Source organism: Selaginella moellendorffii, unplaced genomic scaffold (genome assembly GCF_000143415.4).
Source record: "Selaginella moellendorffii unplaced genomic scaffold, v1.0 SELMOscaffold_22, whole genome shotgun sequence".
In the NCBI taxonomy this organism is placed as follows: Eukaryota; Viridiplantae; Streptophyta; class Lycopodiopsida; order Selaginellales; family Selaginellaceae; genus Selaginella; species Selaginella moellendorffii.
Window position 1 is genome coordinate 787,839 of NW_003314283.1, and position 15,438 is coordinate 803,276.

General features: G+C 38.5%; 1 protein-coding gene across 1 annotated transcript; it reads right to left on the reverse strand.

Annotated features, from left to right (window-relative positions):
• Positions 1–14,681: 14,681 nt before the first annotated feature.
• Positions 14,682–15,432, reverse strand: LOC112347533. The gene is made up of 2 exons (XM_024678573.1): positions 15,417–15,432; positions 14,682–15,366 (listed from the first exon to the last, which is right to left on the reverse strand). The coding sequence occupies exon 2, from the start codon at positions 15,307–15,309 to the stop codon at positions 14,803–14,805; it is 507 nt and encodes a 168-aa protein (XP_024534341.1). The 5' UTR covers positions 15,310–15,366; positions 15,417–15,432; the 3' UTR covers positions 14,682–14,802.
• Between the last annotated feature and the right edge of the window lie 6 nt (positions 15,433–15,438).

Consider the following 15,438-nt stretch of genomic DNA (forward strand, 5'->3'; position numbering starts at 1 on the left):
TCAATTGCTAATCAAGGCCCATACCCAGATAATAGTGACAGGCATTCCCTTGAGGCCTAGACATGTAAATTTGTAAAGTCTATATAACTTCCTATGATTGCTTTTTCCTGTTACAAGATTAGGCACAATTGTAAGAATAAAAGCCTATGAAATTAACTATTAATAATTTAAATGCTTAAAATTAGGGATAGTGGATATATTTTAAATATTTTTGGATATTCTAGTGTGTTCTAATGGTTAATATTGATTTAGATTAGTCTTTTTTTTATAAATTAAAAACATTGTGAGTGCATAAAATATGGGCCAAATGTATGGCTACGATGCCGTGTATTAGGCATCATATATTCCCTTTTAGAATATTTATGAATATGCTTTTAATTGGACGGTTACTACTTGACTAGCAATAGCTGTTGGATTGCTTTCAATTCGGACCACTCACTCCTATATATAAGATAGAGTTTTTGGGCTAATTGATATGCATATTTTCTGTATTCCTTTTCCATATTCCATGCACTCACATTAGTGGAGATGAGGGGCACCTTTCATTATCCCTGAGGAATCCTTGGATTTGGAATTTTGGTTTAGATTTAGCTTTTGCATTGTTTAAATTTAGCTTTTTTCATTTCCTTTCTTTCATTCTTTCCTTTCAAAATTTTAGTTTAAATTTAGCTTTTCCATTGTCTAAATCTCCCTTTTCTTTTAATTTTTTTCTCATTTCTCTTCTTTTGCTCTTTCTTTTTCATTCATTTTCATGGCAAAGTAGTAGTCTCCTCTTCTAACTTTGAAGTAACAGTTGGTGCAATTGTTTAATACCATGCAGTTGTAATTGAACAACCAAACTTAGTTGATGACGACATTCACAGCATGTGGTATAGTTCCTCTTGCTCTTTGTGCCAATCCTTGCGTTCGGCCATAATTATTTCATAGGAATCCTGGGGATGATGTGTACCATTGGCTTGATCACTTCATAATGATTGCCATATATCATTCTTGGGATGATACTCGATATTTGTGTGAGTTTCTCACGTATCTTTAAGGGACGGTGTTGCAGTGGTACAATGGTTTGAATGCAACCATTCGTGGGGATTGGATCCCGAACATTTTCAAACGCACATTCAGACATGTTGATGATTGTGATGATGCCTTTCAGGAATTGCATCGTCTTCGTCAAGGGCTATATGAGTCGATGATGCAATTTGGCGTTCATTTCTGAAGCTTCTTACTTTGTGTGGAGCCAAATATGTCAAAGCGGATCAAGCTAGAAATGTTGTGGCCAGCACTTCGCCAAGATTTTGTTGGACTTATGCATGCACTTGCTCCAACCACCCTTGACGATACTCTTTGTTTGGCATAACATTATGAAACGTCGCCTCTTCCACTTCTCGTTGCCCGTCCTTCTACTCCACTTCCGATGGGTGATGGTCCTGTTCCAATGGAGGTTGATGCTGCTGCTGCTCAAGTCCAAGGACAAAGGCGAGGATGTGGTCGTAGCCGTGACATTTGTTGTTGGGCATGTGATGAAGTTAGTCACACTTATCGGCATTGTCGGCGTTTTCTAGATGGCGACTTCCATTTCCTAGATGGAGACCTTGGTGTTAACAACATTCTGTTGGTGCTATTGTAGTGGAAGGTTTGGACATCGAGATGCATCCGGGAAACGAAGAGTCACACAAGTAACGGAGGGATCTTGCGCGAATAAGTTAATGACCCCTCCATTTTTCTTTTAGGAGCATCATCAAGGGGTTCACTTGGCACTAGTTCATCCAGTGTTTACTTTCCAAACTCGTTTTTATAACAAAAGGTCTCTTATTATTCTCTCTGTGTTGGTTGATACAGGTTCAAGTTTATCTTTTATTGCTCGACCTATTGCCACATGTTGCTGTCTACACTTGCATCGTGTGGTGGAACCAATTTTCATTTTTTATGGCAATAGCTGTACACTTACATATGCACGGGATGAGGTGGATTTGGTTGTGCATGTGGGTGATCTCAAGTTTGAGTTGCAATCATTACGGGTGGTGTTAAGTCAAGCTTTTGACTTCATCCTTGGTATAGATTGGTTGCAATGCAATTATGCCAAATGTAACTTTGAAACTTCTCCCCCTTGTCTCATACTTCTTTATGTTTCATCTATTCTTTTGACTTCCATACCTCTTTGTCTCTCTACTTTTACCTTTACTTCCATTACTTTTGTCCCTTCACTATTTCCTCTTATGTTTCTGTTTTGTTCTACTCTTCCCTTTTCCAATCCCTCTAACAATCTTTGTGTTGCAATGGTTGACTGGCTCATGAAGGAGTATTTTGATCTTTTTGAATTTGACCTATCATCTGGGGCAAACTTTCAAAACATTTCCTGCAGGACTTCCTCTGCTGTGGTGGTGGGGAACCGAGCCTGGCGTTGTTCTTACAGACCTTGACATGATCAGTCATCCGATTCCAACCAGGGATGCTCGTCCAATCAAGGTTTCTGTTCGTTGTCGGTCACTCAAAAAAATCAAGATTTTACGTGTAAACGTCAAGGAAATGTTGGAGAAGGGTGTTATTTGGAAGTCGTGGAGTCCTTGAGCATGTCGTGACAAATTCTGATAGGAGTATTCATTTCTGCATTGACTATCATCCGTTAAACGAAGTGACGGTCCCGAATGTGTACCCTCTTCCTCACACTGCTGATCTCTTGGACTGTCTGAGGCAAAGTCATTAGTTCACCAAGCTAGATTTTGCTTCTGGGTACTGGCAAATATCGATGGCCAAAGAAGATATTCATAAAACTGCTTTTTGTACACCATTTGGTTTGTACGAGTTTTTGGTGATGCCATTTAATTTGAATAATGCTTTAGCAACTTTCAAGCAGATGATGGACAAGGTTCTTTGTGATATGCTGAAAGTGACTACTGTCTTCATTGATGATGTCTTGATTCACTCGGAGGGGACTTTAGAAGAGCATATTCGTGATGTTTGTAAAGTGTTGGATCGGCTACGGGACATTAGTCTAAAACTAAAGCGGTCAAAGTGCGTGTTTGGGTCCAAAGACACAATTTATCTTGAGTACCATATTTCTTGTGAGGTTTTGCAAATTAATCTTAACAAACTTGTGGCTATTCTAAAATTCCCTACTCTGAAGTGTGTGAATGATGTATAGTGCTTTTTGGGCAAAGTGCAATATCTCGGTCATTTTGTGAATCATTTTTCTGATCGCACTACACTGTTGCAAGCGTTGCTAAAGTTATCAATGTCATCTTTCATCTAATCTCCAGATTGTGAGCGGGTGTAACGCACCTTATCTCTCTCCCCTTAAGCCAACTGGAAAAGGGGCAATTGCTTGATGAGAAAGCCCTTAGTGGCTATTTTATCCCCATTTATCCCCCAAGGTTCCAAGGATCCACGGTGACAGTATATCCAAATCTCATCCCATGCTCACATGCGCTACACTCACCCCCCCCCCCCCCCTTGAGAGATGTCAATGTCCTCATTGACTATTGACTAACAACCCCTATTGAGCCAAGGGGAACTAGCACTTCCATTTCCGCACTCAATCTACCAATCCTTCCATTGTGTAGACTGTCTATTCCATGTGAGGCAACTAGTCATCCACCCGTACCGTAGTCCCACGGTGGATACCTTCGTCTGGGATGCTCCACAAGAGGAAGGATGTATGCATGGATGTCCAATATGTACGATTTTAAATTTTAGGGGTAGGAATATACCTTGCTCAAGGGTATATTATATTTTAGGTAGCCACTAATCAATGGGAATTGAACCCGTGCCATTTTCTCTGATACCAACTATAGCGCACGTGGTTTTGACCATTTATCCTATGGTGATTTACCATAGGATAACACCATGAAGCGGAACCTAAACCCTCTTTATGCCACGTGACAGATGCCACATGTCCATGCCACATGTCCATAGGAACCCGAGGTTCAGGGCCTTGGGCCACTGAACGAAGGAACGGTGCCAGACTCCCAAGCATGAAGCCAAAGAGTGATGGAACCGAACCACGGAGCAACTCCCAAGCATAAAGCCCAAGGAGCAAAGGAACAGGAGCCCGGAGCAACTTGGAACAGTCCTAGAGTAACCAACATCCCAATGCCAGGACCAGCATGCAAAACGGAGCCAAATGGTGTCTGGCACTATTTCGGCATACCGGTGGCCTAACGTAAGGACATGGGTACTCCACCAGCTAGCATGGAATGGACTTGGGCTTAGACCCAAGCTGGACGCAGAACAAGGACAAACACGTCAGCGGGAGCTAGACTATGCCTCAGGTTGGTCGGCCATGCCCGACCTACCCACTATCCCTATTATACATTGGGAACCCCCCACAGCCCCCCCCCCCCCCCCCTTGAGGAACACACGCTTTGGGCCCAAGCCTCCCTTAGTATCAGGAGTTAGTCTCTGGGACAAGCTTAAAATTTACTAAATATGGAATGTCCCTAGATTGCGAATTTGGACACAGGACGAACACCATTGTGTTCAGGACAATCTCTACATTCCATAGATATGTCAAATGAGCAAATCTGGACACTTTCCATAAATAGCATTTGGGACCGAAATGAGACTAACACTAAGGGCATGATAGCGAGGGTGTTTGGCAGACACGGTAAGCTATCATCTAGCGATATTGAGGGACCAAGCTCAATATTGCGGGGGTTCCCAACACTAGCAAGTGCAAGTCAACGAATGAGTTTCTCTAACCAGGTCAAGTATGCTTGACAAATAGCACTTAGGAATTCCGTCCTTATGCCCATCTGGTCAAGTGCACACGCGAGGACCAGTTTCTCAACTAGCTTAGGTGGAGACTGATAACAAGCCCAGCAATACCGACCTCCTGCCATTGTGGCAGTAAGAAAGAATATCCGAAAGGACTAGCTGACAGGTAACTTTCGATACCCAAAGTCACATTCGCGACAGCGGGTGTTCATGGATTTCAAAGAGCTATTGATGACTCCTCCGGTTTTGGTATATCCTGACTACACTCGACCTTTTATTTTGCGTGTGGATGCACTTGGCCCTCACAACATATTTATAGAATAAACAATAGTTGGTTCGTAATCTTCTAATGATAAAATTATTTATATAATGTATTTGCTATTTAATAAGAAGTATATTTACTACTATTGGCTGTGGTGAAAATTGAAACCCAAAACTTACTATGCACATGATAGGCATTTAGGATAAGTATAGACTTATATGTAAATTTTATTTTTAGATTAACTTAGATTTGAAAGAGTATTCAACACAAATTTATATTTTCTTTTTCATTGTTTTAGTATTTATTTAGTAGTTCATTGTCTCCCTTTCTCTTAATGTTGAGTTCTTAACAATTAAACAGTCTAATATCAATAATTTCCTTAAATTCTCTTCAACTCTAGTCAGATCTTAATACTCTATAAAAGTTATATAAAACATTAGAGCAATCCAATATAACACTTCATTTATAACTCTAATAAATTATTTAATACCAACAATGGCTTCCTTAGAGAGGTGATGAACTCAAAAGACAAAGGACATAACTTTATAGATTGAACTTTTGGCACTTTAGGCAACACTTGGCATAGTTTATGGGATCTTGATGCATTATTGTCCAAAAATATCTATGCCGAAGAAGAAGTTGAACTGTGGTCTTCCCAAAAAAGTATCTTGCATAAGTGTGGGAGGTTTACAACAACTGGGGAACCTTTTACTCCATGACACAATAGAGAAGAATGCAAGAGGAAGTTTGCTAATATAAAGAGCCATCGAGAAGGCAATAGCTAGATGCCTTGACATCAGGAGTTGATCATTGTTCCCTTGTGAGGTTCACTAGGAACTCATTTTGAGGCTAAGTATGTTGCCACCTCTTCAAGAGCATATGGAATGGCTTGGGTGTTCACCATTGATACTAGGAATTGATTGGGATCAAGAATACACCTTTGCTTGATGACAAACTTTGGTTGGAATTTTTGGATGGTGGTGATCCATGAAAGAACATGTGTGTTCTAAAGAGATTTCTGTAGTACAAATGTCATTACATAAGAAGAAACATGAAGAAAGATATCTCTTTCAAGGAGCATATGTTGGAAATGCTAAAGAGTGTACACCATTGTGACAACCTCTTTTTCAACAGTCACAAACTTTTGCTTAGACTTTGTCATAGAGTGGAAAGCAAAGTATGTGGCATGAAGTGGCTAATCTATTGTAGCAATGAAAGCTCCAAAAGCTCATTCATCAGTGGTGATAAAGATGTCAAAAGGTTGGCCAAGGACTAATGGTTGTAGAACTAGAGCTTGCTACAACATTGTGTGTAGTTTGGTGAAAGCCTGTTGGGCTGAATCATCCTAGAGAAAGGATGTGTCATTCTTCCAGTGGATGTGTGAGAGAGGCATAATTGTGGATGAACTGATGGAAGAAACCAGTTTGGCCAAGAAATCATCACATTTTCTTAACATTTTCTGGTGAAGGGAAGTTAAGAATCTCTTTTCTCTTTGTATCGTATGGTTGAATTTCATCACGAGAGACATTAAAACCAAGGAAGTGGCATTTTGTGATATTGAAGTTACACTTTGCAATGATGTTGGCAACAAAGAAAAACTTGCTCCAAGTGATGAAAATATGCATCAAATATGACTAAGACAAAGTAGAGATCATCCATGTAAACTTGAGGAATATCCCCTAAGATATCATGGAATGCATGGGTCATAAAATGCTAGAATGTGGCTCCTGTGTTACAAAGCCCAAATGACAACATGCTAGAATGTGGCTCCTATGTTACAAAGCCCAATTATAACTTGAGAACCTGTCCACAAAAGAGTAGAAGGGATGGCCTGTCAACTTATCAATGATAGAGTCTATAAAAGGCATAGAAAAATGATCTTGTAGTGTGACTTTGTTGAGATCTTGAAATTCCATATAAAGCCTAAGTTTGTCTTTGATGTTGGGTAACAACACTAGATTGTAGTGGCACATCTTATGCTTGATAGGCTTTATTGATCTTGAAAGGGTGATGCAATGTATGATTATGTCCATGGGAACTCTTGGAAGCTAGGTAAAGGCATCCTTGAATCTCCAAAGTAGGAGTTGGGTGTTAACAATCCTAGACACTTTCCATAAATGGCTAATAGAGGGGCATGATATTGAGAGTGTCTTAGTAGACAAGTGCACTCAAGTGTAAATCTATCAGAAGAAAATCCGCATCCAAACTTGCATAAAGCAGCCATCCTAGTGTAGTTGGGATATCCTAGTGAGCTGTAGGGGCCAGAGGGGTGTGGTCCTCAAGTAAAGAGGCCAAACCTATTGCTTGCATATCCCACAGTAATGTGAAGGGTAAAGGTGGCAAAAAGCACAGGCCTTGCAGAAAAGGTTGAGTTGCCATCATATATTAGTCCTGGTATTGATTGACTTGTAGTTGACACAGAAAACTCATGGATGGCACTAATGCTATATACCTCTGTCTCCGGCACTGATGCTATTTACCTGAAACAAGTTGAACTTACTGTCTGATTTCCTGAACTAGGGAAGACCAGGGTGAATTAGACAACTTGATGACTCCTGCCTCCAACATCCTGCATACTTACTTGGCTACCACTTGCCTTTGCTTCAGAGTTTCTCGATATGGTAGCTGCTTGATCAGCCTCTTAGAGTCTTGTGTCGCAAGAGACTTGTCTTCCCAAGTGTCCAGTATTGAAAATATCCCTGAACTCTAGAAGAAACTCATCCAGCCTATCTAACTATCTTGACTCCTCTGCAAAATTACCAACCTTCAATGTGTTGTTGTATCAAGTATAGTTGATCTCTTTTGTTATATTAAGTGTTGCTTGCCACTTTGGGATAGATGATATAATCATATATGATGGCTCTGTTGCAAATTGATGTAAAGTTTTCTTGATCCATTGTATTGTATACTAAGTTGAATATTTGTTTCTTAAATTTTAATTGGTAGTTTCTGAATTACTTCTAAGAATGTTCTAGTGTCCAACATCTAAAGAATGAATTTTCACTGATTCCACCTTGTATGTTGCTTGTTGTTTCCTATCATTTTGTTTCCCCAATTCTAGGGATGTAGGTGTTGTTCAATTACTTCCTAACGTCTAGCACATTCTCTTTCAAGGTCAGTGTTGATTGCCTTGGGAGCTTCCCAAGGTATAACCTCAATCAGTATTCTTGCATTATAGGTTTGTAGTCTTGATATAGGATCTCCTAAAATAAGTTGGTATTTCTTAAGCTTGTTCTTCCATGTTGGCCTTGAAGAATGTTTATCTCTAAACTTAGATTTCAATTTTGGATCTCAGTCTTGAAGTCAAAGTTCAAAAGTGAATTCAATCTTGATTGAGGTATTATTCAATTTTGCCTTGAGTTTCTTCTTTTCCTTCTTTGATTTCTATGTTCAAGCTCCAGTTCAAGTTGATCTCTTGAACTTAGGTTTTGAGTTCAAGGTTGTCTAACTTGATTTCATTATCCTGATTCCTTAATTCTTCAGCTATCATTGTTTGTCCTGCCAATATGCTATGGTGTATAGTCTAACAAGAGTACTTTTTGGCAAAGTTACTCAAGAGGTCCTTGAAGAATTTGGTAGAGTATTTTGCATTTTCCTCAAAATCTCTAAATCTAAGGGCATTGTAGCTCAAAAGTTCCACATTTTGTTTTTGCTATAACTCTAGTTAATTCAGTGTTGAGGACAAGTGTTAGTGGTTGAAAGGTTTCTAGCTTATGTGTGCAAAGAAACTCAATTATTGTTTGCTAAAAAATGTGTCTTCTATACACCCAAGTCAAAATTCTCCTTGTTGCAAAGTAATCTAAGAAAACAAGTTGTTATTTTGGTATAGTTTCATTTACATATTCTTTCTACTTGCTCATAATCCTGTAAATTAACCACAAGACAACCTCTCGAATCTTAAGAAAGCATATAATACTTTCCCTATCTTCTTTTTCTATGTTGTTTTCATTTTCTTTAATCCCTAGAATTTCATTTACTAAGTTCACCTTGTTTTCTTAGATCTTACTTCTACTACCACTTTTTCATCCTTGATTCTCAATTTAGCTTTTGCCCTTTTGCAAATGTCACAGTTCCATTTAGGATATCACTACATATGTAAGGTTTGAAGCAATTCCTAAAATCACACAAAAGGCAATCTTCATATTTTGTACAGCTTCTATCCCCAAATGGGCAATTGTGCTTTATCATTCTTCATCCATGATCAATAGTTATTTTGTGTCAACCACTTGCCAAAATAATTATGTGCTACTTTTTGATTTTTGAAAGCTTCAATCTACACATTTTTTTTATGTCTTGGGTCTTTGTCATGTTTTTTAACTTTAGTTCTTCATATTTGTCTATCACTTCATTTTTTTTTCTTTTCTTGTTTTCACTGAGTTTTGTTGATTTCTCTTTTCTTGCAATTCTTCACTTCATTACACACAAAAATTTTATCTTGCTATACTCTATGCTCTTCATGTTGCCTATCCCACTATGGTCGCTAGTGGAAAACCTACAAAAAATCCCCCACTGAGATCTTCCAAGTTTTCTAATCTTATTCCTAAAGCTATAGCTATACTACAAGAAAAATGCTCTTACTCTCTTGTACCAAGCCATGTTGTGTATGTAAATTGGGAAGCACTAAAGTTGGATTGAAGTCTAGGGCATTAATCCAATTGGTTTACCAAGCTTGGAATGCACTAGAGCAAGTTGCCAAAAGAAATTTGAATTTGCTCTAATAAGTATGCTAGGAGTGTGGTTGTGGTGTTTTGAAAAAATGGAACACTCTATTGTAAATCACTATGTGAGTGGAAAACCAAAAGAAACCAAACTTGAAGACTCAAGTTTAGGAATGCATTCTTGAGTGAATCAACATTAGGGATGTATTTCGAACGTTCACTCAAGATGACATATGAGTAGTGGCTACTATAAAAGTTGGACTTAGAATATTTGAGACTCATTTCTAATCCAAAAATATATTGCAATACATCTCCCATTGTTTAACTCCTTGGCTCTTCATTGCAATTCCTTACTTACTCATTGAGCTCTCATCAAAAGAAGCTCCAAAAAAAACCATTAGAAGATCATTGTATTTTTGTGCCTCTACCATACTCACCACCTTCTATTTAGCCTAATGTCTTTGCCCATGCTCATTGAGAAGAGTTGCTAACTATTGTCCATCTGAGATGGTCATTGTTCATAAGCACTAAGTCCATTGCTTTGTGTCAAGACTAGACAAGGATGATATAGTCTCCATTGTGAGATGCTCTAGCTGCCCCATAATCAACCACTAAGAAATCACACCTTGAAGTGTGTACACCTCTATAAATACTCATTGGGACAATAGTATGGTTGGCAAATGTCTTGAGAATGATTGCTATAATAAATGAAATTTCTAGGCCCAAATGAAGCATAAGGTGTAAAGAAATTATATTTGCTCCCATAGCCAAAATCTAAAACTATTCCATCAATCAATGTCCTAACAATCGCAATTGGTGTGAGAAAAGTGCTTGGATCCAATTGAACTTGCCCAACCTAGAACTTTATAAACACTCAAGGCTAAAGTATTCTTGGAGAGATAAGGACTCCATACCAAAGTCTCCAGGTCTATCACACACTCAACTAAATGTTCTTTTATTACAACTTCTACTGCATAGTTGCCAACTTACTTGTTGCAGAATCTTCTATATATAGTAAGATTCTTATCTCCTAACATTCCTCTTATAAAAGCATGTGAAACATCACTTAGTTAATATAAATAGTTCATGAGTAATCTTATTATTAGGCAAAATGGCTCTAAGGGTAATTATGATATTTATGATTTTAATTTTGGCATTAGGCACCTGCTTTGACCACCTAATCAACATATGTCAAAAGTCAACAAGGGTATATTGGATAAGGATGGTGGAGCTTTTGAGGTAACTTGGGGTGGTTGGGCAGTTAGGAACTTAAAAAGGTAATTTAGATAAGATTAGGCCACTTTGGCTTTATTATTTAGTGCAGGGTTATTAGAGGAGTTGGAACTAAGATGAAGGTTGGAGTCCTAATATTAATGGTGATACTAATAGTAGTGTTAATGGAGTTTATAAAGGTTTGGACTATCCATGATGTTGTTCATGAGTTGCAAACCCTCAATAAAAATTAGTAAAAGATGTTATGACATGATAACTACCATGCATGGGCAATATTGAGGCACTCGAAGCTGACAACAGTAGTGCTCCAAATAAAACTTACTTGATAGATCAATTTAAGATTTCAACTTTTTTTAGTGATAGCGGTGTGAATGAGTATTTAGCTTGGTTAGCCAATGTGAAAAAGTGGCTTCTAGAAGAATTTTAAATATAAAGGTTTTAGTGGTTATTCCAATGGTTTTGCATGATAGCAAACTTTCTCATAGATATACTAGCCTATATGAAGTGTTAAACTACATTGGTAAAGTGGTTTATCAAATGCAACCAATTGTATTTGGGATTGAATTTATCTGGGAAAATTCATCTGGGATAAAATTTATCTAATATTTTATGTTAGCTTGGAATGAAGGGTCTAATGATTCCTTAATATATACAGCTAAAAGCTTGAGCAAAGTTCCTTAGAAAAGGTGATTATTAGTATAACTCATGTTTGGGACAAAGACTCTATTAGGAAGAATAGTTAGATGCCAGCTTGATCAACATGGGTCAAATTTAAGGTCCAAGGGTAAAAAACATAATCTACCCTAAGGGTTAAGACTGAAGTATAGTGAAGAACATTAAAAGGAAGTGTAGCATAGTTTAGGTGAGGTTAGGCCTTGGTTATAATATGAAATCCTTGTCTTCTAGCATATAACAATTCTACAAAACACATCATACATCACTTTCCACAAACTTTTAAATGACAATTTGCAAACTTAAAATTAATCTCTCAATGCTACAAGTGAAATATCACACTCAGAAGTTTATAACTGTGAACTTCAGAATTCCAGAACTCATGGCAGACACTTTGTTGGTTCTCATATTCATGGCATTTTGTGTCATAAGCTAGAATTAAATACGACCGATTGTGCTCTCCACCAGGGGTACTTAGAGGGATTCCACTTTTCCATGCTCCATCCATGAGAGGCTATCGCCCCTTGAGTGCTGCACATCAAGCAGGAAATCCAAGCTTCCAGCAGGACATCACTCGAGTTGTGCAAAGCCGCTGGTCTCTTGTGCGGTGATGAAGATCATGAGCTCTTTCAGCACCACCATGACCACCATCACGACAGGAGCGCTATGGAATCCTCCACTTGAGATCTTGCCGAGAGGACCTTCTTCCAGCTCAAGACGCTTGTTGGTGCCAAGAACATACAGGTGCCACCGCCGCTGTGCTGGGAAAACTCCATCCCTGTGAGTAAACAACTCCATCTGCTGCTAGAGCCTGCGCTTGCATCCATGAATCTGTCCCAGCTCCTGAGCCAGTCTCCATTTGCAGTGACGAGCAAGGATAGCCTGGCGATATGCTGGTATCAAGCATGAGACCAACGCTTGTCACATCTCGGCAAAGTCAGGCCTCTTCGACCCTCCACAAGCTCGACTTGAAGTATACGGTCAACACTCTGGAGTTTTATCCAAACAAGCCATTCCAGGTGGTGGAGACGAGCGTGGTGGCTGCAAATGGATATCTGGCCTGTCATCCATGACTTTCCCATTCGCCATCTTCATGTGCCACACAATACCGAACAGTCTCGTGTTGGAGGTGGATCTACTGAGAAGTTCTTCCAAAAACACGAAGCGTGCCATGGTGTATGGATACCTCTGATTTTGCGCCTTCTCACATCTCTTTTAAGATTCTTAATACCAAGCGAGAGGTTTGTCACTGGCTTCCTACTTCTCATCTTGTGTGGTATTAAGCACCAAGCCTGAATGCTAGCGTGATTATATAGTAGAGTGTGATCACTAGGAGAATAAGGATTATGTGACTCTCCATGCCTTAAACGTCTTTTAATGAGCCATCCTGAGGCTGAGGATCTTCTTCCCAGCGAAAGAAGAAGACGTGATGCTGAGCGTCCACTAGATCTCTTATGAGGACCACAACGGAGGGCCATCCCAGCGAAGTGGTGGCAACGAGCAAAGTCTAGGAATCCACATCATTGTATGGGGTGGAGTGCAGGCGCGCTGTGTCGCTTGTGTTGGTCTCTCCGCCTGGGCAGAGCGATGCCACACCCTGCGCTCGTGCTGGCACCTCCAATCCATCCGTGGACACCAAAGCTCTTGGTTAATAATCATTAAATTAAATTTGTTTATGATAAGCTTTAAGAATCGGGATTTGGCTGGAATAAAGATTGGCTTCCTTGCCATACCATACATTTGAGAACATAACCTTGGTTCATTATAGTCGATGTTCTAACTTGTCTGAATGATATATGTACTTCAGGCATCTACAGCAATTCAAATGTTCAAGGACAAAGGGGCCACATTGCAATCTCAGTCCTTGATTTTTAGCAACAAGGCATGGAGAGGCTCAAGACTCTCTAATGTACAGCCCATGCATAGCAAAACGAATACAAACCTTTTGCTCTTGTACCACAATTTCTCGCATGCACACCATAGCCCTCACCTTGGCTCACCTCAAACCCATATTTTAATTACCACTAATGGCTCGTTATTTTTGGTTTGCTTAGATATATTTAGAATATGCTTAGATATTCTAAGATATTCTACCATTTAACAGTTGTTATTCATTTAAATAATCTTGTATTTATAATTTATAAACATTTAAAAACCCTTTCTAGTATATTCATTTTTATTCTATCATCTAATGGTTTTGTGTTCATAAATTACAAACATGCTTATAATTATAAACTTTATTTTGGATTAATAAGTAATAATAAAACTACTATTAAGTAAACCAAGCATTGCTACTCTCAGTTCAATGAGACAAAGTTTAAGAAATGTCATTTCTAATCAGTGTTTAATGTTAATTTTTTTATTAAAAAAGTAACCATTTTGTTGAGGTACCCCTCTTTCTCATTGTTGCCATCTTCTGGATTTTCATAAAACCACTACAAGGAGTTAGGGTTTGGCGTTCTGTCTTTTAGGTTTTGTAACAAATTAGTGTATTTTCCATTTGACAGAATATTTGGTCAACAGTCGTTGCTATATGTGCGGGCCCCATGAATTGCAACTCACACTTTTTACATACAAAATTCATATTAACCTTTAAGTTAAAAGGATCCACATTGACAAATTTGTAACAACCTCAATGGAGGAGAACTCTCAGAAGGGAGACACCATTCCCATCATTTCTCCTAATACACAATGATTAGCATTTTAACATTAATGTCTAATAGTATGCAAATGTCTCAATCTAGACAAGTCATTAGGTGCTACCTTACATAAGTATATTAGAATATAAACCACCGTGATATATCAGAAACTAAATTGCATAAAAAATAATAAAATGAAAGCAAACCACGTTCACAACAAATTATTAATACTAATGCCTCTTTTTTTAATTAAATTATTTGATTTTTAAATTGTGCTAGAGTTTATGGTTCATGCACCTAAGAAAAATGTTACTTTCTACATGAAGATGTCTACATATTTATCTATGAAGAATGAGATTAGAAATAGATAGAAATGTTTCCTTATGAGATTATAGGGTATTATTTGAATGCTTACAAATAAAATATAAGCTTGATTCTGTTAATAAGTTTTTAAGAAAACCTTTTCTGATTTCAAAGGGTTTTTTTTAATTGTATTTTATTTGTGTCTTTTTTATTGTAAGGCTCTACTTTAAACTTCATATTCTTATTATCTTAATACAGTAGAGCTTTGCAAAATATCAACGGTATATAGTAAGAGATCTTTGTCTCCTAGCATAAAGGATCTTAGTCAAACTTCACTTTCCAGGAAGGACTCGGGATTTGCCTGCTTCGCTTCCTTGTTATAGAAGAAAAAGGCCTCGGGATTAGCCTGCTTTACTTCCTTGTTATAGAAGACGAAGGACTCAGGATTTGCTTGCTTTTCTTCCCTATTTGCTTGCTTCGCTTCCTTGTTATAGAAGACGAAGGACTCTGGATTTGCCTGCTTTACTTCCTTGTTATAGAAGACGAAGGACTCGGGATTTGCCTGCTTCACTTCCTTGTTATAGAAGACGAAGGCCTCGGGATTAGCCTGCTTCACTTCCTTGTTATAGAAGACGAAGGACTCAGGATTTTCTTGCTTTTCTTCCTTATTTGCTTGCTTCGCTTCCTTGTCATACAAGAGGATGGACTCGGGATTTGCCTGCTTCGCTTCCTTGTTATACAAGAAGAACGACTCGGGATTTGCCTGCTTCGCTTCCTTGTCATACAAGAGGATGGACTCGGGATTTGCCTGCTTTGCTTCATTGGTGTACATTACCTCTCCAGGCACTTGCTTTTCATTGTCCTTGAGTGTACGTAGTGCTGCAGCTGCCTGAAGTACATATATCATTCAGAAAACTTAGAAGCAGAGATTGATCTCACCGTGAAAAACAAGAAGACTGTA

Bases quoted from the DNA above. Each gene is read 5' to 3' on its own strand.
- LOC112347533 (XM_024678573.1), bottom strand. From the start codon at position 15,309: ATGTACACCAATGAAGCAAAGCAGGCAAATCCCGAGTCCATCCTCTTG.